Below are 23409 nucleotides of genomic sequence, written 5' to 3'. Positions count from 1 at the left end.
AAATTGCTTGTAATAGACATTTGTAAAGAGGAGTCGTGCAACACTGAACCAGCGACTATTTATTGACATTCTGTCTCCTGCAGAGCAGCGAGAGGTCAACTGGCAGAGCAGCAACCACTCACACACACGCCTGCAGAGCGAGTCTGTTTGACGAGCAGCGAGTCTGTAGCCCCAATCTCACCTCACATTTTTTTCTATATCCTTTCATCACCTCAGAGGATTGATCAGAGGCTGTTATAATGCACCTGCAAATAAGCAAACATGTCTCTTCCTCCTCCCTGTGACCTGAATGCAGCAGCAGCAGCAGGAGTCTTCCTCGCTCTTTGGTAAAAAGCTGACATGGGAGCACATCAAACATGCACACATCTGCACTCAAGGCAATGAAAATTGAATCAACAAACGAAGGAATAAGTAATCACAAAGGAAAAACATAGGAGCCTTTAAAAGATACTCAGAGAAATCCCATCTTTCTTTATGTCTGTGACCTAGAAAATGCAGGTTCCATGCCTCTAATCTCATTGGATTTATGTTTATTGTTCATTTCCTCATCAAACACCATGGAAAAAGCTTCGGTGGGTCGTCTTTTTACGATGCATCACTCCCCGCAGGCGTCTTGCATTCGAACCAGCAATGCACAGTATCAGCATCAGAATCTGCAAGCGTGTGATGTCTTTGTTGCAGGAACTGAGGCTAAGTGCTTATTCATCTGGCAAACAGAGGAGTCAACTAGATTTTTAGAAGTAGTTTCTTTGGCGGGTCCAGATGGTCACACCTGTGTTCGCAGCTGTGTGGTATTAAATAGAGAAACATACATTAAGATATTCACTCAGTCGGCAATATGTTGAATCTTTGAACTCCTCTGAAATAACTGCATTGTTGAGCAAATTGATAATTACACTTGTGACCTTCTCAGTGAATGCAGATACTGAACTGTTCATGGATTTGAAGAAAATTGATAAATTATGTCATGCATCTAGTATAATGCGCTGACCCATTACTGTTTATAGTTAATGTGTAGCTATGGAGCCACGTCAGTTGACTCTGCATTAGCTACGGAATTTAATAGTGACACAGAGGTCATTAATTCACATCAAGGACGCCTCAGTAATAGACTTGTATCGCACAAATACAGTGGCTGTTAGTTTGCAAACAGCTTAGCAAGCAGGGTACATTCCTCATGCTTTGATTCAGTGCTAAGTGCATCATCAATCATGATCCCAGACAGATCATTACAGGCTTCTAGGGTGACAAGACCAGCCAAAACATCTACAGCACATCGCTTCAGACCACCCCTCAAACCTTTAATCACACTCCAGGTTGGCAGTTATAAAACACATCCTGTGATAAGTGACTCATTCAAAAGTCATTCAGAGTTTCAAAATTACTTATCTTTCAATATATGCTTTACCAGAATGTAACATATTTTCATTACTAGGAAGCCTTTGTAGCGTCATTCTGTTGCTTGAATGGCACTTTAGTATCAGACTGGTAAAATAAATAATCATCAGAAATCAAGATAATAAAAAAATAATTGCAAACATTGCTACAAACAGTTTTATTGAGCTTTACTGGTATAAAAATCGTGTTAATGTTTCCTCTGCGATTGACTTGGCCTGCACTGATTGAATGGTCAGCCTATAATTGCGTAAGTGCATTTAAATGCAACGTTCTGCAATCACTTACTTCTCAAGTCCAGCAGATTTTAGATTATCCAATACGGGCTATAATTAAATGTTCCTTTCGAAGTACTCATTGATGTGATTGTTCATTTGATTGTAAGAGCAGGGGCATTTATTGTTAGTAGAAGAAGTTAAACGCCAGGGGGAGAGAATAAAAAGCTCCTAATTTCCATCCGACTCTCTTAATGCCAGGACCATAAAATGATGATGGGCCACAGAAAGTTTTTTAAATCTTTAGCCATTTAGGAGTTTGTCCATTTTGCGGCTCCATTGGATGTTTTAGTTTGTTTGCAGGCAGAAAGAAAGTACTGTTATGCAACTTAAAGTCTTACATCACAACTACCAACAGTATAAATTTGAATGAATGGACGGAGATCATAACATGAGACTTCTTTATGCAGGCAGTCAAACTCACTCTGTTCCTATTGTTTAATGAAATGACAGCTCAGTGTCAAGAGGATTGAATCAGATGTTTTTTTGATTGAGTCAAGTTACCCAGAGGCCATAACTGGACATCTACGGTTGCAGCAGGCAGCTCCCAGAGAATGTGTTCAGTGCGTGTGTGTGCGCTCCCTTTGTCCTTCTTGGCCACCTGCTTGGTGGAAATGGGTGGCCACGCTGTACGACTGTTACACCTCGGGATGACTGGTAATGTGTGTGTGTACGTGCATGTGTGTGTGCGGTACTGGACAGAGACTCCTTGTGCAGGACAGTTTGTTCTCTTCCAGATGAGTGGCTGCATGATACATACCAGGGCAGACAAGCGTTGGCCAGGGTCCCGAGGCGACTGTCACGGGCTCTTCACCTGTGTGCTCTGACGGAGGGGAACCAACGTCTAGACACATTTCTCACCTTATTCTCACGCGTGTTTCTCTGGGGTCCATGTGCCCCCTGCTGAGGAGAAAGGGTAAAGGCTTTGAGGTCAAATGAACTACAGCCAATTTCATATTTAACCAAAAATACCATTAAACAGAAAGTGTGTTTTGCAATAACCTCACATATTAACTAATCTAATCAAAATTCCAAACCCCAAGTGACCCATTAACTGCAGTATATATGTAAATATTCAACATATTCCTGCACCCGCACATCCTTCCATGTTCCGTACTGGATATAGATCCAAAGTAATATCAATGACTGCATTCCTTAGAGAGTTACACTGCTTATTCCAGCAGACAGTGAGGGAAGATCACATGGATATCAGATCCCAGTGGAGCTGTAAGCTTTGGCTGCTGTTTAAAGCCCAATCAATGAAAGAAACATGACCCGCGTCTATCTGCAGCGTGCAGCACCACGGAGATGTTTCTGGGAAAACACATGCTGAGTGTGCTCCTGGTAAAGAGATATTTATGGGAGACGGCAATATAGAGAAATAGCATCATTTGTAAATTGCCTTTTCAGCGCTAGAAAGACCTGAGAGACCTGTTAGGGGTATGATTTAATGACCGTCTTTACACCTGAGCAAATTGTTGAACGGTGCAGCGGTGAAACGTGAAGGGAGCTCCCTGGATTTGAGCTTGCTGACCATGGAGATTCGACTGATTTAGCTGCAGGCGCTGGCTACCTTGAATGTCCAAAGCCATTAGTGATTCCTGTGCAACTCCAGCGCCGCTCCAGGGCAACCATTTCCTTGCATTAATGTCTGCTTTCCTATACAGCGATTCAAGGGCGTATTTTTTAATGCAAATTGCCCACCTTTACCTACTCGCTAACACAACGGCTCAGGAGAGTTTTGATAGCCGGGATGCGATGGAGACGAGACGCACGGCACACTTTTAAGCAGGACAATTTATTATCAAGAAGAAGAATATCAAACAAGAGGGAGGAAAAGTTCAATAAATGACAAATTTTCACTGCAATTTAATCACTTTAAACGCTTCCAGTACAGAGAGAATGACTTGTCAAGCTTAAAGATTACCCCCCGGTTAACCCTTATATCTGTAGTGTCCGTTTTAAACGTGTTTTGTCTTCTCATGTAAATATAGAGCGGCTCTGCTGAAACCAGAGCTTGACCACCTTAGTTATTAACAGGCTCTTCAAAGGGTTGTTGAAATGTCAGGTTTATAAAGTGCTTTTATTCCCCCTTTCTTAACCTCATCAAATACGAGGTAACGGCTCCTTTGAGTCCTGCAGGTTGATGGGCGTCGCTTATTGCCAGTTGAAGGTGCGCTTCACCAGCTTGTAGAAAGTCAGGTTGTGTTCCTGCAGGTAGGAGCGCAGCTGTTGCATCACCGTGCTGTTGACCATGGGGTGGGGTCGTCCTTTAGACTCGTGCAGGCAGCGCTCTCGCCCGTCACTCCGGATACAGTAAAACCCCTTGGTCTGGTTGAAGTAGAAGTTGGAGGACACTATCCGAGGGGGGAGGTTGAGGAAACGCTCCACTTTCTGCAGCTCCGGCAGGGGGTCGCGGATCAGAGCGTCCCCGTCCACGATGTGTATCTGTTCCAGGGGGAAGTGCCGCAGCCAGTTGCGCATATGGATGTCGTACAGGCTCCTCTGAATGGCCTTGTACCGGGTGTTTAGAGCTCCGTTACGCACCAGCAGGTTCTCAATGGCTTGCACCGGCTTGTGGTTCTCCAGCCGGTTGAAGTACACCTGGGTGTAATCAGATATGACCCGCTCGGCCGGGTCGCGCAGAATCAACAGCAGCTTTATGGAGGAGTTCATGGCGCAGATGCGTTCAGGTGCCAGAGCTGAGGTGAAGTAGCCTGGCGTCTTCTCCACCGTGATCTGATGTGGGTAAGAGTACGGCATCAGCTCACGGTACCACTCAAAGCCTTTGGCGTAGTTCTCATCCCAGTCAAAGAAATGCACCTCGGTGGCAGCAGCAGCAACCTCGGGGTGAATGTCCAACATTTCCAGCAGCGCTCTCGTGCCTCCCTTACGTACCCCGATAATGATGCTGTGCGGGGCTCGTTTGCTAGTTCCTGGAGGAGGAGGTGAAGGCAGATCTCCAGAGGCGTTCCCTGCTAGTCCAGAATCAATGTCCAGTGGGTTGAGTGTCATACTAAATCCGGCCCGGACGAGCTCAGGTTGGGCAGCGTACGACTGGAGAACCAGAAGAAAGATGGATGCCAAGACAGAAGCCATGATGAGAGGACCAGTGTGAAGTTAATTAACAGAGGAGGGAGGCTGTGGTTTAGACGTGGACCAGGTCTATCTCTCTCTGAGTTCAGTGGGAGCAGGAGCGGGTGAAGCCTTTGTCTGCCATTGAGTGTCAACTGGAGGAGCAGGAGAAATCTTTGGCAGTCCAGGGCACATCTAGGAAAGAACAAAAGAGGGAAAAGAAGAAAGCTTTCAAATTCCAGGGGAATAAAGCAGAATGAATATCTGCATTATACCGACACGGCACTTTCCTTATTCCCATGCAAAAACCAATCCGGCCATTAAATCCAAACCCTGTGTGTTCTAAGTGCATGATATCAAAAGGGTGACATTGATTCATCTCTCTTTGAGTCTCTTTCATCCTGATTCTGCCTCTCAGTGTATAAAGTCACCTTCCATTGTTGCTGTCATTTCTCCAGCAGGAACATATTTAGTGAGACGGCTCGTTACAAACTGTGCCTGAGATATGCGAGTGTGGCTGAAGGCCAAAGATAGGGGCTAAAGTGCTTTGTCTTACTTGGCCAGGTCATAATCCACACTGCAATCAATACACTTAACATCCAGCCCGGAGCATCAAAATCGAGGCGTTTGTGAAGTATAAAGAGACATTTATTGCAGGAAGTCAGATGAGTTCACACTTCTAGGTGACTTTGATTTTTCTTTTCATGCCAGGAAAGAAAATCAATATGCAACTCAATGCAACTCAGCAAATACAAGGAACGGGATTTAGAGCTTTATAATCGGACTTTAAACATTGTAGAAGATCTCCATAAAACCATGGGAAACTTTAAACTTGCTTAAGCTTCGTCTCATCCTTGATTGTTGAGCTTTTGTGAGTATTTTCATTTCGAATTATGGCCTTTTTGAAATGGTTTGCACTCAGTTAACCTCAGTGTATTAAAACTGATGTGACAAGTAGCTATGCGTTTAAATTACACAAGAAATTGCTAAATGTTATCGTGTCAAACTAAATGATGAATGTCCTTCTGCCTTTAAGGAGGAAGTAAGAGCAGGCAGCTGCTGCTTACACTGCGCTAGTCAAATCAACAGGGCCGTCTATGCAAACAGGGCTACAGCAGCAGAGGTCAGGGAAAGGTAATCTAAACAACGATAGTCTACGCCTGAGAACAGAGCGCCAGATGGACACACACACACACACACACACACACACACACACACACACACACACACACACACACACACACACACACACACACACACACACACACACACACACACACACACACACACACACACACACACACACACACACACACACACACACACACACACACACACACACACACACACACGGTTGAATTCTGGGTACAAACAACAGAAAACAAAATCATCGCATTCATTCATTCATCACCAAAAACACATCTGAGGCTACAAAATGGCTTCAGATGTAGAGAAATGCTGTCAACATGTTATTTGATAAGGTGTACACTACTTCACTAATGGCACAAGATGCTGAATGCCCGTGTGTGCGGATGGCATTTACTGTAATTACAGCGACTGGGGTTCCTGCAGAAACCAAATTGAAAAGTACATTAATTAATCTTCCATGGAAACACTGTCAGTTGGCAGGCTGCACTTTTCATCAGTTTCTCTGCTTTCTGTCAATATTTCCCCATCATTTCCACAGCGAAATAAAGAAAGTGTTGCATTTGTACGGCAACAGACTCTCGACTAAATGTCATCCTATTAGAGATCAGCGTGTGTGGGAGAAGCTACTTTGAAACGGCCGCTCGTGATTTAAAGTAGTTTGACAAGTAACAAAGAGTAGATCACCACATTGAAGCAACATTAAAGGTTTGTGCTGTTTTACTCTCAAAGCAAATAACTTGAACATTTAGAGGAAAATGATTTGTCTTTGTCTACAAATAACAAAACAAAAATGACCACTGTTATTATAAATCATTAGATTAATGCGTCCATATAAAATAGTGTTGCAAACTTATCATTGAAGTGTGTGATACTACATTTGGAACTAAAAAGTAAGTTTGAAAGTAGGTGAGTTACTGTCACACAGTATTGAAGCTAGTCTCTTCACTAATTGCTGCGAGCCGACCCACAGCGCTGCAGATAATAAAGTTTCCAGTGTCCCAAATTCTGTAATAATGCACAGTAAGAGGATGGATTTATGCAATGAAGCACAGAGTTTTATATCCTAAAATCATATTCACTGTGCTATATTAATTGTTTTTATGTCCGCTCCTGCCGTCCCAACTTTTCTGACACAATCCCACATTATTGCTGCTGGACTTTATAGCACCTTGCACACAGACACTGGACCAGATAAGAAGGTATGACACATGGCTGTAGCTCCACACCGCCTGTGGTTTCAGGGAGGGACAGGGCCTGTGAGCTCAACGCAGGGGAGCAGACCTGCCCTACAGAGCCCCAGGTTGTGTGAGGAGGCACTTATGTGCTGTGACAGGCGCGCCTGCCTGTCAGCGTTTCCCTGGCAGAGAGCTGCCAAGTCCAATGCTAACAGCCAGGCAGCCAGACGAGCTTTCTGTCTCATCCAATTCCCCCCACTCCGCTCACAGCACACCGCCACCTGGAAGGAGCCATTGTTTCACATTCCACCGGGCCTTATTGCTTTATTCGTCACTTGATGCATATCTCTCCAGCTTCTCATTCAGCACATGGCGGCCACACTATCTCACAGACCACTTAACCAGGAGTATTTGCACTGAACACCGTGGGGCCAGTGGAAGGTTACACGGCAACACTCTGGCAGGGGAAGAACAATGGTGACACGGAGGCTGCAGAGTGTAACAACTGGGTGTGCAGTGTGCTTCAGAACTATGTGTGTTTGGTCCCTCATTCCAAAGATGAGCTTGGAGAACTCACATAACGCACACATAACACAACATCTATAGATGAGTCCGAGTCTGTCACATTGCAGAGTCTGGATCTTCTGGAACTTCTGACTCATTTTTTAAGCCTCCTCCAAATGTATCAGCAGACGAACATGACTAAGTGGGAACAGAACACGGTGCACACAAGAGCACCATTTAAAAAAAAATCATTTAGACCGTATTTCACTTGTGAGCCCCATGATACGGCGTATAAACACAAAGCTTAAAAACTTCCAACTTTTCTGGCTCCATAGCAAAGTGCAGCCATCCGTCTGAGCAGACAGCACAGCTGACAAACCTGCACAAGCCATTATTATCCCACCAGGCCAAGAGAAAAGCACTCTGGATCTGAGCCCCCACAGAAACACAGGTTCTTACTAATTAACCCAAACAGTCGTCTCAATACAGCCAGAGTGAGAACAACCCCTCATTCATATTCAGCAGCTTCCCCCCCGCCATTAACTATGGCAGGCAGCAGGTATTGTACAGAACAGCTTTGTTTTTGTAATGAGAGCTCATTAGAGACATTAGTACAAAACAATTATTGCTACAATAAAGGTTGATTACAAAGGGGAGGAAATGTGTGCTGGTAGAGTGGATTAATTGCAGGCAAAGATAAGAGTGTTATTTTCTTTGAACCTTTCTTTGACCTGAAAAAATGATTTTGTTCTATTCATATGTCAATTTACGGCTCTTAAAAAACAGATACCTGCTTTGTATTTCTGCAGTGAAATAGATGCAACTTTTGATTGTTTCTCTTGTCTCCCGGCATACTTTCACCAGGACTCTGTAAACTTCAACAGGGGTTGAAGGAGAGTTACTCACCTGGGGAGTTGGCAGCGCTCTGGCTCCTGAGTGCAGCAAAGGCATGTGGTGCACAGGAGACAGAACAGAAGGTGATTTGGGCCTCTCTCTAATTCACTTATAAGCAAAATAACACTCGCTCTTACACCTCAAATGTTTTATTGCACCTTCATGAAAGCAACTGTGGTCAGGGTTTTGGAGTTTTGCAACCGTAACACGATTTACACAGAAGCAATAAAAGTTGTGGATTGTTTCATCCTCTCATTTGGCTACACAGGAATGAGTGCAGAAACAAACACCTCCGGGCTGATTCTCTGCTCGCCCGTCTCCGTCTCTTATAACTGTTTCACTGGCTCACAACATTGTAACACACACACACACTGACCCCACCTCCCTACCACCGTACAAAAAAACATCCCCAGGGGACACACACACACACACACACATCCGAGCCTCTTCATTCTGTTTTCTGCCTGCACTTTCCCCTTTGCTCCTGCACTCTTCCATCTCTTTTCGTCGTCTCCTTTCTTTCTAACAAGCCCCCTAAACCAGGCATATACACTAAATCTCACCCACACACATCCAACTTTAACTCTGAAATCATACTCCCACATTTTTGTTCACACTAAGACTACTGGCCCAATCTATTAATTTTGTTTTGGCATCTTAAGGTTTTAGCTATTCACTACGGATGTTGGTTAATGATGTTTTATCCCTTCTTCTCACTGTTTCTCTTGGAAATAATGACATGATTCGCATAAACAAGCAAAATCCTCTCATTAGAATTCAGACCTTTCATCTCTTACAGTGTCTCCTACTACTCTGAACGGCACATCGGCACAATATCCACTTTCTAGTGCTTTTGAAGTAAACTACAGAAAAACATCCAGTAAATCATGAATCCCAACAATGTGTGAAACGGACTAAAACACTGAAAACAAACGTTCTGCATTAGCATAAAATGTATTTTTAAATGCAGAGGGAAGAATATTGTTGTATTAGAGCAACTTTGTGGTGCGTAAGCGACTTTGGGGCCTGATGTGAATGAGGTTGTTATTCTCATTATTCTCCCTACAAAGGCTGCTTGACCACAACAGGTACTTTCAATCGTGGCTGATTAGAGGCAGGATTATAGGTTTGAAGCAGAGCGGAGTTATGTTAAGAGTTAGATGAGGTCATTTCACTTCATTTATTTAGAACGGATGCACTTGGTATTCACACTGGGGCCTTGCATAACCAGAGCATAATTAGTGTGTAGGTGTAAACATGAGACAGTCATAAAGCTGCAAGTTCCTCACCCCAACGGGTACAACAAACAAACTCCGAGACGCTGTGAGATTGCGAAACCATAACATAGATTTGGCACCACCCAGCTGTAACATTACTAATATAATACCCGACTACACCTTTATCATTCCAATGGTGATTTAAGGTTGAGCAGGCAGTAAAAATCCTGTAATGCGACGATGACGACTCCACGGTGGCACAGACACTCCAAACAATCACTGCAATATCCTGAGGCCCCCTGGTGGGAGAGGATCACACACTATCACAAATGTTTTTTTATTGAAATGCAGTGGATGGATTGCATCTCAGTGACAAAGTTCACTTTTGTCTTAGGAACTTCAAGGACAGCAGACAACCAGTGCTCTATGATTGACACTTGCGTCTGATGAGATTGTTGTGCATGTGATGGATGGCAGCCAACGCGGGAACCACATGTGATAGATTGCTTTTATCCTGACATGTGGTGTTGCATGAACATTAATTAAACATGTTTATGCACTTGTGTAATGGAAATTTTTCTCATGTTTACAAAGTCTATGCCATAAACAGGGCGTCTCATGCTGGGTGAGACGGGCAGAGAGAATACATTTGCTTGATTTGAGAGGAAATTACACAGCAGCTCTGAAAAAGGAGCAATATCTGGCTATTTCTGGAGAGTAGAAGATGATGACCTAATCCACACCCACATGTCAGCGGAGGCATTCATTATGGATTTGAAGAGGGGATAATCTGTCATTTACCAGTACACCCAGACACATGTGGCCCCGACACTAATAACAGTGCTTTAACTGCGATCTTCTATGCATTGTGTTAAGCCTTCAGAGTATAGTGGTATTTTCAGCACATTTTCATGCGGAGGGGCTCATTGTGGAACTCAGCCTCTCGCAATTACGATCCTTCTGCCCACTACCATCTGCCCACATGCAGAATTCGAGACGCGCAACATCACCACCGCCTGTCTGATTTACCTTCTCTGCATTAACTTCTTCATCAATAAACAAAACCTACACCATTTTACACATGTGAAGGATGCAAATATGCCCTAACCTGTTTTTGGCATGAATAATGCAGATCACTTAATGCAGCACACTACCGTGAAATGTCACTTTGCCATGTCAATAGCCCTTCAATTTACTCAGCCTAAACATATCACTATTCATCCAGAAGCCGACACGGGATAGCTTTATCATGCATACATTGCTGCATCACTGGATAGGCTTTCCCCACACCGGCTTTGACATTTGTCAATGCTCGGAGATTTATTTCAAGCATCAACTGACATCGCCTGGATTCCCGGGAGGCATTTTGGCAGATAAAACAGGCTGACTTGCTCATCATTCTTGGATGAGTGGAAGCAACCAATCCCAGAGAAGCTGACTCACCCCGGGAATTGTTCTGCGGTCGGTCAGAAACAACACAGACAACGAGCAAGAATTCAATCAGAGTGTAGCCTGATGATCATTCAACCTGTCACTCCTGATAAAGTACCTATGCTCTCCAATGCCCCGCTGGAATAGCCTTCTCATCACCTGATGCTGAGATAATTTAGCTCCACCGATGTAATGATTCTGTGTTTCTTATCGTGGTTCTCCCATCGTGCCTTTCACAATGAGTCCCATCTCCTCCATGTAAATATAATTACTCTGCAATTCATAGAAAAGGGAAGACCGCAGTGTCGACTTAATCAAAACAAATGCACCGACTTTCCACTCTCGTCTCTAGCCTCTGGAAAAGCTGCGGCTGTGTTCCACCGTCTCACAGACCTCCTGCAAACTGTAATACACACATACATTATGGATGAATTACTTCTAATAAAAAGCAGGGCATCTTGTTGTAATGAACCGTGAGGATTCTCTCAATCTTTGATGAGGCCAATCTGATAAGTAGCTTAATGAGAAAACTACGGTGACGCCCGGCTGCAAAATAGCCCAGCGGTGACGAGGAAAGTGCAAGAATTCTACAATGACAGAGATGAAACAGCAGCCAACAAATTGAGCGTGATGACAAAATGTACAAAACTCTACTTCGACAAAAAACTGAAATAGTAGAAGTTTATGTTCTTCTAAGTAGTAATGTAATAAAAAATAAATGAACAGCATCTTTCTCCAATTTTGAACCAACAAATGAAACTCCTTAGTAAACCCAGCATGCTGTATATGCGCCTAGCAACAGATGGATTTGATGCGTTTATCAAATGTTCAGTTTAAAGTGTTAGTTTGCAAAGAAACAAAAAAAAAACCCAGATTCACCAAATTAATGTAGTAGAGTGAGAGTTTGATGTTTCCAGCCCACCTTGAAAATGGTGGGTAACTGCATTAGAGGCAGCAAACACACCGGCGGCGAGTAGAGGGCAAAATGAAAAAGCTTTTAGTCATATTTTTGTTCTGAATTCCAGGTCGAATCTATCAGACTTGTTTTCAACATCGGTCTGATTGATATTACCGGGCAAGCCAAGTAAAACACCATTTTACCATTTATGGAAACGGAGTTCTTGTGCAGTGGAAGTTGCTACCAATGAGCTCTTCGTGTGCAGACGGCACGTTATTATCCCTGAGGAGCGCCGTGACAAAATGTATGTTTATTTCATCAAACAACAGCTGGCGTGCAGATATACATGAAGTAGAAAACTTTCTCTTTCTCTGGCACATCACGCTATTGGACAGACAAACACGCATATACACACACGTCACAGATCTGCCAGTGTTTTCCCACCATTACAAATATGTATTCAGCACTGTGGAACTCGTGGTTTGGTGTCTGGACCTTCTGTGATTCGCTGCTGGGTGCCAAACGCTGCTGTGATTCAACACCAGACTGCGGTTAGTGAGCTGGTGATAATGCATTTAACTTAAAGCACGTCCCATGGGGCTGGCCTGTGCTTGGCTCTGATTGAAGGCCGTTACACGGTGAGGTTTGTTAGTGCCGTTTCTGTTGCTCTCTGCTGCAGCAGGATGTCTCTGGCATACAAGTGAACAACAGGAAGCTCAACCTAGACATACAGAAAATGAAAGAAGAGAGAAAACAAATGCAGAGGCAGGGATGGAGCTATGTACTGTCTAGACTGGGATTCATTTCAAAATTCAAAAGAGTGATTCATTTTGAAAAAAGACAATTAACAGCGACATCAACAATGACAGTGTTTGACCTTGGACGTGTTCAAGCACAATGCTAACATGAGCCTTTCACAGTATCACGCTACCTCATCAACATAAGTAATTCAAGTTGTTGCTTCACATGCTGGCCATTGATTGTAACACAATCAGAGAGGAGAAATTATTAATCAAAGCACAAATGTAAAACCCGCTTAATGAATGCACAAACACACACCTCTTGTCTTTGTCCACGAGAAATCAATAAAAAGATATAATTAAAACACAAATGAAAAAAAAAGCCATTATAAAGTTTACTTTTAATAATCACCTGCTCCTGAGCACGAGTGTGTGTGCTGGTTCACTGTGGCACCGGGTGTTTTACTACACCTTGTAATTCCCTACTTGCAGGGCAAACTAGATCGTAAGGTAGGTGTTTATCTATAATAACAATCTCCAGCTCCATTTCCTTGTGCCTTGTTTCTGCCTCTGTGGCAGGCAGTGCTTCAGGGGTCTGATTGGCCAGAGATGGGGGAAGATATAAACACATCATAGATCCACATGGCTGTCGTGAGCTCTATCATTACCTTGTTCACAACATTTGCCTCCGCGCTGCTCCACACCGCCGCTGTGTTGCACCAAGCTGCTAGTCTGCCACACGTCAGTGCAAATTTCCCGTCTGCCTGAAAGGAGATGAAAACTCTCGTGCCAGCTGGGCTTTACATCTGCTTTCTTAGCAGACTTTCCACTAGCAGTGAGTCTCTGTTTACAGACATTTTCAAGGAAGGCTAACCGCACATAATGGCAGTCTGTGTTACTTTATATTGTCTCTCTTGTTTGTTTTGAGGAACACAACAGCGATTGCGGGTTTAATGAAATCCTGCAACACACATCTTGTGTTCAGACTGCATAGCAAGGTAGGATTTGCCATTGGTTGAAGTCACTGGAGCATGCACATGGTGAAATGAGGTGCAGGTAAAAACACAGCTGACTTTCAAATGAAAGCGCAGTTGTTTTTTTAGCTGTAGCCAAAGAATTCAGGCTAATTTTAAATATGTAAAAACCTTGTTTGGGATGTAATGACTGTGTGTACAGCTCCGGGTACATGACAGAATCAGGTTACAACGTTACAGGGAATAAAAGGTGCATTTGATTACAGCAGGAGGACTCTGGTGGCAGTGAATCCTTTGGTCCAGCTCTTATATTAGAGCCCAGGTAAGACAAATGAGTAGGCAATATTATTTTATATTCACACAGTATGTATTCCATTAGTTAAACCATCACCATAGTGCACACTGAGACAAACACCTAGGCCAGAGATTAATCAGCTCTAAATACGAGACAGGTCTTATCAGAACTACATAACAACTTACAGGATAAGAACCTCTCACTGTCAATTTCATCTCTGCCCTCTTGTTGCGCTGTTCTTCATGAATAAGTCATCAGTCCCTCACTATTCCCCTTTGGCTTATTGCTCATTCCGCCGCCTCCATTGCCCTGTAAACCCAACTGAAGTGTTTATGAGAGATAAGAGGCGAAGGAGATCGCAGGTCCAATAACACCTTTTATCACCCTACGTTCTGCAGCGAGGGTCATTTTATGGGAGAATTTGCTGAAGACGAATTCTTAATTAGAGAAGTTTGTGGACCCAGCATCGGAGGCATAATGGGGGAATAAAAAGAAGCACTGAAAGGGCATCGGCAGCATTGCTTGTTGTTCTTGCTTTGTTACTGTGTCTTGTAGCAAAGACTAAGGAAAAAACCTTAGTGTATTCTCAAAGCAATATCAATGAAAAGCCCTTTTAAAAGGGCTTGAGGAGCCGAGTTCGGTCAGATGTGGATGCTGTGTTTGTCTAGACAGGTCTGAGTCCTCTCTAAATTAGTTCAGGTTATTGATTTTCCCGGGGCTTATCTTTATTAAAGAAGTCCACCTTGTCAATGGAATTACTGCCTTAGCCATTAAGGTGAGCTGATTCCATTTCCCATTATTGTAAATTCCTGCCTGAGAGACTAAACTGGCTTAGGTCAAGGGGAAATGTTACTTTTTGTCCTGAAGGTAATCCTGTTATTCAACAAGTGTGCCAGAAAAATAAAGAATTAGACTACAGAGATGAGTAGAAGAAGTAGAAGAAGGACTGGATACATTAACATCCACCACCCGATGATACAAATGAGAACATTTTTAAAAGGGTTGTTTCAGTTTGGGACCATGAACTGCCAAACAACATATGAACCAGGTGGGATGAAGGCGACTTGCTCATATTTTAATTAGCCTAGTAAGCAGATATGTCTCACCAGATCATGTACAAGTTATGACAAGTATCCTGCGTTCCCTCCTGCCTGCATAATAAGTGAGGAGGGAAAGGGGAGAAAATTAATTACTCATTTTCCCAGACTGGGAAATGAGGGATCTCACCGCTGATTGCATAATTTGGAAACTCTGTAATTATCTCAACTCCATAGCAACAATGAAACAAGAGTAGATACATACAAGTTCAATTTTCTCCGACACTGCTGAGAGCCGAGACTTAAACGCTGGTGCGAGGATATAGTATAGAGTGATAAGGAACTCGCTAGAGACAATCGTGCTTAACAGGATCAAGACGTCATAGAATTTCTGAGGTTAAGAGGGAAATGGTAACTAAATTTAGCGGAACAATGGAACATTAGTGGGGACTTGCGACGCGAAGCTTCCCCTCCTCCTTCATCAACCCCTGCTGGAAATCCCAGATTAACCATCTTTCACTTCATTTAGATAGAGGATTGTTTTGGGGTTTGTCTGATTATATCGGTCTCAAGCGCACACCACAGCTTTATTGGTATTTAACAAAGATTAGCTTTAAATTGACGATTAACCTTTGTAATCCTGCGTGCATTTTGGGAGAATGGCTTGCCAGTCTTGACGACAGCGACACAAAAGAGGAGCCGCATTATCGTTCGGGGAAAATTGAGACTCGGAGAGCAAATGAGGCAGCGTTATCTGCCTGGTGCTCGGGCGGATAATGAAGATGAATCTCCAGACTGGAGAGTCATCCCCTAATGAATGCGAACAGATGAATTTGTTTGCGTTCTCTGCGTGCGTCTTTTAATAAAACCTCGCCATGACCCTAACTGCTGATTGCCGCCCTTATCTCGCAAAGAAAATAGAAACGCTGGGTTTCCTTTGTTTAGATATGCTGTATCAGGGATTAATCACGCGTTAAACAAGTAATTTCTTCATATTTAACTACATTTTGGGAGGCGGGGTGGATGGGGTCAATTTGCTGGGTGTCAAGTTTCCCTCTGTGGCCTGCATCCGATGCCGCTCTGGAAATCTGAGCAGCTACACCAGCACAATTAGCCATTATAAACAACTAAATGTGAAGGGTTTGATGGTGTTCTTATCATAAAACAGTTCATCAATTTTTTATCTTAACTCTCACTCTTGAAAACAGCCTGATCTGCACTTCTGAACAATGGTGAACAGTCTCTCAAAGCAACTCTCATGAAAACCTGTGATGAGAAAGAGCACACGCCGCATTTTATTTGAAACTGCGGAGGCTGGAGCTGACCGCCTTTCAAAAGTGACACCGGCGATCCCTTCTGTCCTGCAGAACGCAGCCAACACCCCATAATCCTATTGAAATGTGGTACAAGGGACATGAAGTAATCAGTGTAATGAAACCGTGAGGGCCGAATTGGGTCAGATTTTTTTTTTTTACTGGGTTGAGACGTTTCCAGAATGTTCTAACGATCCTCTGTGGTGAAGCACCAAGAGCAAAAGTGCCCATGATGACACATAGACATAAACTGAAGGCCTGATGGTGTTTTTCACGCAGCACTGTTGTTAATGAAAGCCATAAAACATCCATGTTACACGCATTAAATGACACAGAGGGTTAATTTAATTTAATTTACAGCTATATATTCAATTTGCATATGGGAATGATCATTTGGACAACTGTTAGTTCAATTTACATAACATGTCCTGGAAAAGTTTGAAGAGACAATCCAAGCTTTTCCATGTATGAGACGCTGTGATTGGACTCGCTTGTGTTGACGAGACAACAAATATTAAGAGGAAAATTAAATAATCAACATTCTTAAGGCTAAATTATCACAGCTGATCAATCTAGGAAAACATGAACATGTTCAACAACAAGTGCAGTGTAGATTTATGAAAGCAACAAATAATGTAATTACCAGATTAAACTGAGTGTGAAATGTCAGGAAATCGAAATATTTACCAAAATGTATCATAAAATGTGTCCAATTTCTGTGTAAGCTTTAGAGTGGATTGCTGATTATTTGCCAGAAAACAATCCGGACTTGTTTTTGTTTTCCATTTTTCCAGCCAGTGTTTATTTTAGCAAAAAAAAATGGAATCTGGGATAAACCAAAGGCCGCATGCATCCATAATTAAAGCGGAGCAGCTTACTGGACCGATAATACATCTGCTTGATTGTTTTATGGCACAAAAGGAAAATTGCTTGATATAATAAAAGACTAGTTTTATGCTATAGTGTTCCGTGTTTATGGCAACAACAGATGGCGGAATGAGAGAAAAAAGAGTTTTAGCGTGTAAATTCCGTCTGCAGCAGCGAGTGAACTTGGAGGATAGGAAGCAGCAGCGACGCAAATGTGGTGGAAGGTTACCAAACACGTAATGAGTTTGCCCTCAAGTCATTGGTTTTCAGGGTTGTTGTAAAGAATACGATACTAAATTCCCTATTTTTACATTACATCTTGGCACACAAGTCATAGACACACCACACACCAACAACATGACAAGTCTTAGTGTCGGCTGTCTTTGCCTTTGAGCCAGGATTTTGAAAAATCAGAACAATTGGAATGTCAAATTTCAAAGTTTCAGTTGAGTGGGATTCTCCTTTGTGTTGGAGAGGGTGGTGGGTGTGTGTGTGTGTGTGTGAGTGAGTGTGGGGGGGGGGGGGTTGAGATGTGCTCGTCTTGACACTTTCTGTTCCAAAAACAAAAGGCGAACAGGCTCCTCCAGCACCACGGATAGCTCACAATGGCTTAAACAAAACTGCATCCATGACTGAGACATGCATGAGATCTGTGTGTGTGTGCATGTGTGTGTGTGTGTGAAAGCTGTTCAATCAGTATATGCTCATATGTCTTAACAAGTAATTTGATCTTATGAGAGCTTTACATGGAGCGTGAGTTTAGACGTGAGAGACGATGTCATCATAACTGCGCCTCTCCTCTGGTTTGAACATAGAAATCAAAGTAAGGCTTTGATTGGCCGCTTTGCCTCTGCCAGGTGTGAGGTGACCTTCGCAGCTATTCGCCTCCATCACTATCCATAAAGATCAAATTTCATATTTAGACAAACCAACCTCTTTGCTTACTGAACAAATGTCAAATGTTGCTCGGGGTGTTGGCAGGAGTGTGAGCCAAGAGGACCCACTGCTTGACATTTTGTCCTCATGAGTATTCATCTGCACTATCAGGATTACTGCCACTGAAGTATAAACAAAAGGACAAAAGGAAAAACTGGTTCCAGCTTCTTAACAAAGTTTAATAATGAATATTAAATGTGAAAAATCTGTTTAGAATGAGGACCCAGTGGCTGATCTGAGAGTATTCATAAAGCTGCTTTCACATGATGTAATTCCTTATCACCTTGTTATTGGACGCACTTTAACAGCTCCCCTGGTTATATTTAAATGAAATCTATTTATTTTATAGGCAAAGACCAGGGTGGAGCCTTTTTTTTCATTAAAACGTTTCTTTTGCTTTCAGGCCAACAGACCAAACAGGAACACATTTAATAGATAGAAAACACTCTGAAAAGCCTCTGATCTGTTACTTTCACTTTCAAGATGCACAGAGAGAGAGAGAGAGAGAATAAACTGACACATAGGCTTAAAGCAGAGGTGAGTCATCTTAATCAAAACAAATCTCACTCTACATGACGGGGTCACGATCCCTCAGAAGATACAGGCGCCATTAAAGTGACACACACGCACACACGAGACATGGGTGTGATATAAAAAGAACTACATATACACCAAACAACCCCCAGTAACGGGATATGTGTGTGACATGCTCCCACTCATCTGAGACAGGCGGGGGAACAAAGGTAATGAATAAATAATGGTATGGCTATCGACCCGATGGATAAATCTACTTCATAATGCTCGGCGATGATGGCGGCGTCAGGCTTTGTTGAGCCTCTTGATGAAAAAGTGGCCCATGAAATCTGTTCGCTCCGAGGTGTCACCACCCTCGGCTGTCTCCTCTTTCACACGCTCTTACCCCATCCAGCTAAATCAAAATAACATCAAATTGAGCAGAAAAAGGCGGGGGGAGCGGGCGGGGTGTTGTCCTATCGGGTGCATCAAGGATCCTCCTCAGAATCTGGGCGTCTTTAATAAGGCTTTCCCACGGGCTGATTCCAGACTGGGAGCCTTTTGAAGATGAAGACACAGCTCCCTCATGCACGGGAATGACAGATTCCGTGCCGCCTTCTCAAACTCGGCTGTTGGTGCACATGGTGGTTATTAGCTTCCTAAAAATATGGCAGATAGCATATGGACCAAGGTGGCTCTTTGCACCGTTGTTTGCTGCCTGCTGTACACACACACACACTCATGAATTATGGAGTTCGGCACAAATATGCAAATCTAGGCATTAGCCTAGATATGGCCCTGTACTGTAAGTTACAGTGACTTATCTATTATGTATAAACCAAGGATTGGAGTGAGGAGTCTGGCAGCCAGTTTCATGGCCCTCTCTTAGTTGCTCAGTTGCTCATCATGAAAGAGCATGAATAGCAGGCATAAGGTAGTTCCAAAAGCCTCGTGTGTATGCTGCACCAGATCTCTAAAGCCTTGGGAGAATTTGTGCTCGCTTCCACGCTCAACTGCCAAGCTACTTAAAACAACAATTGCCTCCATCGGATTTGGAAGCCGGTAAGCTACCAAGGGAATGAGCATGAAGTTGTTGCTAATCCTATAATTCCCCCTCCCCAACCACGCAAGGCTGATATGATACTCCTCTGACCAGTCATCATCAGCCCATAGGGGGACACGGGGGGATCTAACCAAGGAGTGCGAGCGTGCACACAAAACTCTATGACATCACAATGCAGGATGACTGCTTCACCACATCACTGCGCTCCCTGGTCCCCACATGACAGCTGACTTCTTCTATTCCACACAGGAGCAATGAAATAATGACACCTGGTCCCTGTGAACCCTATCACTATGGTAACAAGAGGAAGCCACACCTTTAACCACACACTTACTAGTCCAGGCTGTCTTCGTTAATGGCTGACACTCAAACGAGAGAATATTCATTAACTCAGAAATTAAGTCTTTGAGATAGGGTCAGTCGTATTTTAAAGACCTAAATGTTCCCTCCTTTATCTCAACCCCCCCCCCAAACATAAAGAGGACATAAGTTTCCCATATGCCTCCGCTAATAGTTTCCATCCTTTAATTAAACAAACATAATCTCATTAAACGTGAACTCATTCCACTCTCCTGTTATTTTGTACCGGACTGGAAAATGAAATTGCACTTTTCTGGTGTTGCACATGTTTCCCCTCCCTCCTGCTCCGAGTGAAGCCAAGTGGATAAACTCCATCAAAGAAAACATCAACGGGGAAACTGTACACAAGAAAGTGTTTTTCTCCTCCTCCTCCTCCTTTATCAACCCTACATGAAATGGCTCTCCGCTGCTACACGGTGATGTAACAGCCACTGACCCTGCACATTTGCCTACTCATACATCACGCAGACACTTTGAGTTTTCTATAGGGGTTTAGGATAATAACGCTTCCCTGAACCTGAGCCGTCTTTACAACCGGTCTCATAAACAGTTACGATGGTGAAAGTCCCACAGAATGGCCACCCTGCCGCCTTCTCCCTCTCCCTCTCTCGTTCTCTCTCTCGCCTCACCTCACCTTCCCTGGCCCATTTGGCTCCAGATCAGCAGCGAGAAAGCAAACAAACAACATAACATTGTCCCACTTTTTAACAGTCCGCTCATTCTCCATGGTCGGTCATGTGTGAAAATAACAAATAATAAGGTTGTCCCGTCGTCTTTCTAATTGACCTTTAACTCCTTCTTATCCAACCAACTGAGGTTCTCTCTCCATTTGCCCCTGTTTAATATCTTTACCTTCATTAGGTTCCATCTAGAATGTTCTTCCAGGTAAACCTTCACTTACCTCTGTTTCTGTTTCTCATCTATACGTCTTTTACAATATGATCGATAAGAATATTTTGCAAGAAAGGCTGGAATTGATCACAACAATCAATTGTACATCAGTTGGGCTTGGAGTAAAAGCTTCTATCTGGGTTAGTTTTATCTTTATAATGGAGCAGTGCTTGTAATACAAAGATAAGAAAAGTAATACTTTCACATCTACAGTCAAACACAAACTGTACACAGAGAACGATAACAAGCTCTAAGATTTGTTCCCACTATTTAAGATTGTAATTGCTACCGTATGTGTGTACAGATGAAGGCTGCCACGTGAAGAAGATGATGGCGGCTGAAACACTGTGTAGGCAATTTAATTTGGATTTGAATATAAAACTTAATTCTGTGAAACACTGATGCCTGGTTTGTGTGTTGGGTAAATCCTGCAGCTAGAAGCCTCACACCCACATGCTCATAATTAAAGCTGAATCTCACAGCCTGTGGCAATTTGCAACCTCTGAGGTGTTAAAGGTGACTGCTGGCATTTCACAAGGTAAAGCTGATACCAGATACAGGAGAATGAGATGCTGAGGAGAAGTAACTCTAGATCAAGGCTACGTTTCACTAATAACAGAGAGCAGAGATCGTGAGTTGCATTCACCACTGGGTGCCCTTGCCTATTGCAGTGAGTGGATATAAAGCCAACCTACACATCAATACATGCAATTCTACAGTTTCATCCATCAGTCATTTGCATTCAAGGACCAAGTATGAATAGATATTTGCTCTTACTTGTCATCTGAATTATACATGTACAGAAAACAACACTAAGGTAAAAAGTTGTAATACCTTTGAAGTGTTAAGTTCATTTTTCACATTACACAACCCACACAATCGAATTATCCAAATAAGACGTAGTCAGCTCAAACTTTACTCCCTCCGGATATTAAAGCTAATGTATTGAATTCAATTTCAATTAGTTTGATGAATGCCTCGTTACAGGACATCGGAATGTGAACGGCGGTGAGAGGAGGGAAGGCATTTGACATAAATGAACGTCTCCAAATGTCAGAGAGGAGCTTTTGCGCGGAGATGGGGGTTTGATTGTGTCTTTATAATGGAAGAAATGAATTAAAAGGCGTTAAAACACAATTTTGTCCGAAAGCAGGGCTATTGAAGTGTGTGTATGTGCGTGTGCGTGTGTGTGTGTGTACCCGATCGTTGGAGAGCAGTGGGGTTCAAACGGACAAAGTATAGGGAAATGTTAAGAGAAGAATCCGGTTACCTCGCTCCGGGGGTCGCTGCGGGTCTCAGTGCGCCTCTCGGCTCTGGGTCGATCTCGGGCAAGGAAGATGCCGAGCCGCGGTCCAGCCGGCGGAGAAAGCTCGCGTGTCTGCCGCGTCCGCCTCGCTCATCGCCGGCGTCACCTGGGAAGGCGGACACGCGGTTGGAAAAGGAGCCTTCGGTTTGGGTGTTACGGTTAAAGTGGTTCGCTCGACTCCGTCATGTCATGTGCGCGCAGGGGATGGAGAGTGTGTATGCGCGGCGGTGAGGGAGAGAGAGAGAGAGGGAGAGAGTTTGTGTCCGAGCCGCTGGGTGTGTGTGTGAGGCAGGAGGGGCGGGGAGGAGCCGTGTGCCGTCAGATGATCAGGTAAGGTGTTTCTCCATACGCTCACTCCTACAACCGCAAATGTTCACGCAATAACCTTTAACTTAGCCCCTCATTATATTTATTTGCATTTACATTTTACAGATCACGACGAACTACGAACGAGCGCTTTAATTCCCGATGGACACAAGCTAATGTTTTGTTAACGCACTAAAAGCAGAAAAAGCAATGGGCCATTGAACATTAACCAGTAAATATCACATCATTGACCCTGTAACTGCACTTTATCCACACACAGGCGCCACAAGGTCAGTGTTTGGGTGCCAAACACAATGCAATCCAATATGAATTATTGATAATTTAATTGCCAAATGATGTCGATCAATCATCCTCACTTACTGTTGTCATCTTACATCTGATCAATAATTTCTGAAAGGCAGGAAGTGAGGAAGTACTCGGTTGTAATGGTGTAATGGTGTACTTGTGTATTGCATGGTGATTGCATTTGGTAAATTAGAAATTGCAACAGCCGTGCAAGTAAGGTGATTTGGAAAACTTCTTGTTACCCATATGGACGGAAATGTGGATGAGTTTGTGATGGACAGACAACTTGTCCAGGGTGTATGCTGCTTCTGCTTTCTGCAGCCCTGCACAGGGTGTAGAGTGGGTATAGAGAACACATGGGTGGGTGGTTGGGTGGATGGATGGATGGATGGTCTGGAGGATTCGGACAAGGTCAACAAACAGAGCTACACCATACAGGAGCCGGTGCCATGATTGCTATCCGTGAATATAGCTTTGACCCTAGTGTAA

At 43.4% G+C, this 23409-nt stretch overlaps 1 protein-coding gene across 1 annotated transcript; it reads right to left on the bottom strand.

Moving 5' to 3' along the window:
* Window positions 1-3470: 3470 nt before the first annotated feature.
* Window positions 3471-22564, bottom strand: hs3st1l1 (heparan sulfate (glucosamine) 3-O-sulfotransferase 1-like1). The gene is made up of 2 exons (XM_076169316.1): window positions 22273-22564; window positions 3471-4940 (listed from the first exon to the last, which is right to left on the bottom strand). Exon 2 carries the CDS (start codon window positions 4767-4769, stop codon window positions 3828-3830), a length of 942 nt encoding a protein of 313 aa, XP_076025431.1. The 5' UTR covers window positions 4770-4940; window positions 22273-22564; the 3' UTR covers window positions 3471-3827.
* Between the last annotated feature and the right edge of the window lie 845 nt (window positions 22565-23409).

This window comes from Genypterus blacodes, unplaced genomic scaffold (genome assembly GCF_046128005.1).
Source record: "Genypterus blacodes isolate CSIRO-AG114 ecotype Tasmania unplaced genomic scaffold, CSIRO-AGI_Gbla_v1 ptg000195l_1, whole genome shotgun sequence".
In the NCBI taxonomy this organism is placed as follows: domain Eukaryota; kingdom Metazoa; phylum Chordata; class Actinopteri; order Ophidiiformes; family Ophidiidae; genus Genypterus; species Genypterus blacodes.
Note: the sequence above shows the minus strand (reverse complement) of the source record. Positions and strands in the feature narration are given on the sequence as shown.

Excerpts from the sequence above, each read along its gene's own strand:
- hs3st1l1 (XM_076169316.1), bottom strand. The coding sequence starts at position 4,769 with ATGGCTTCTGTCTTGGCATCCATCTTTCTTCTGGTTCTCCAGTCGTAC.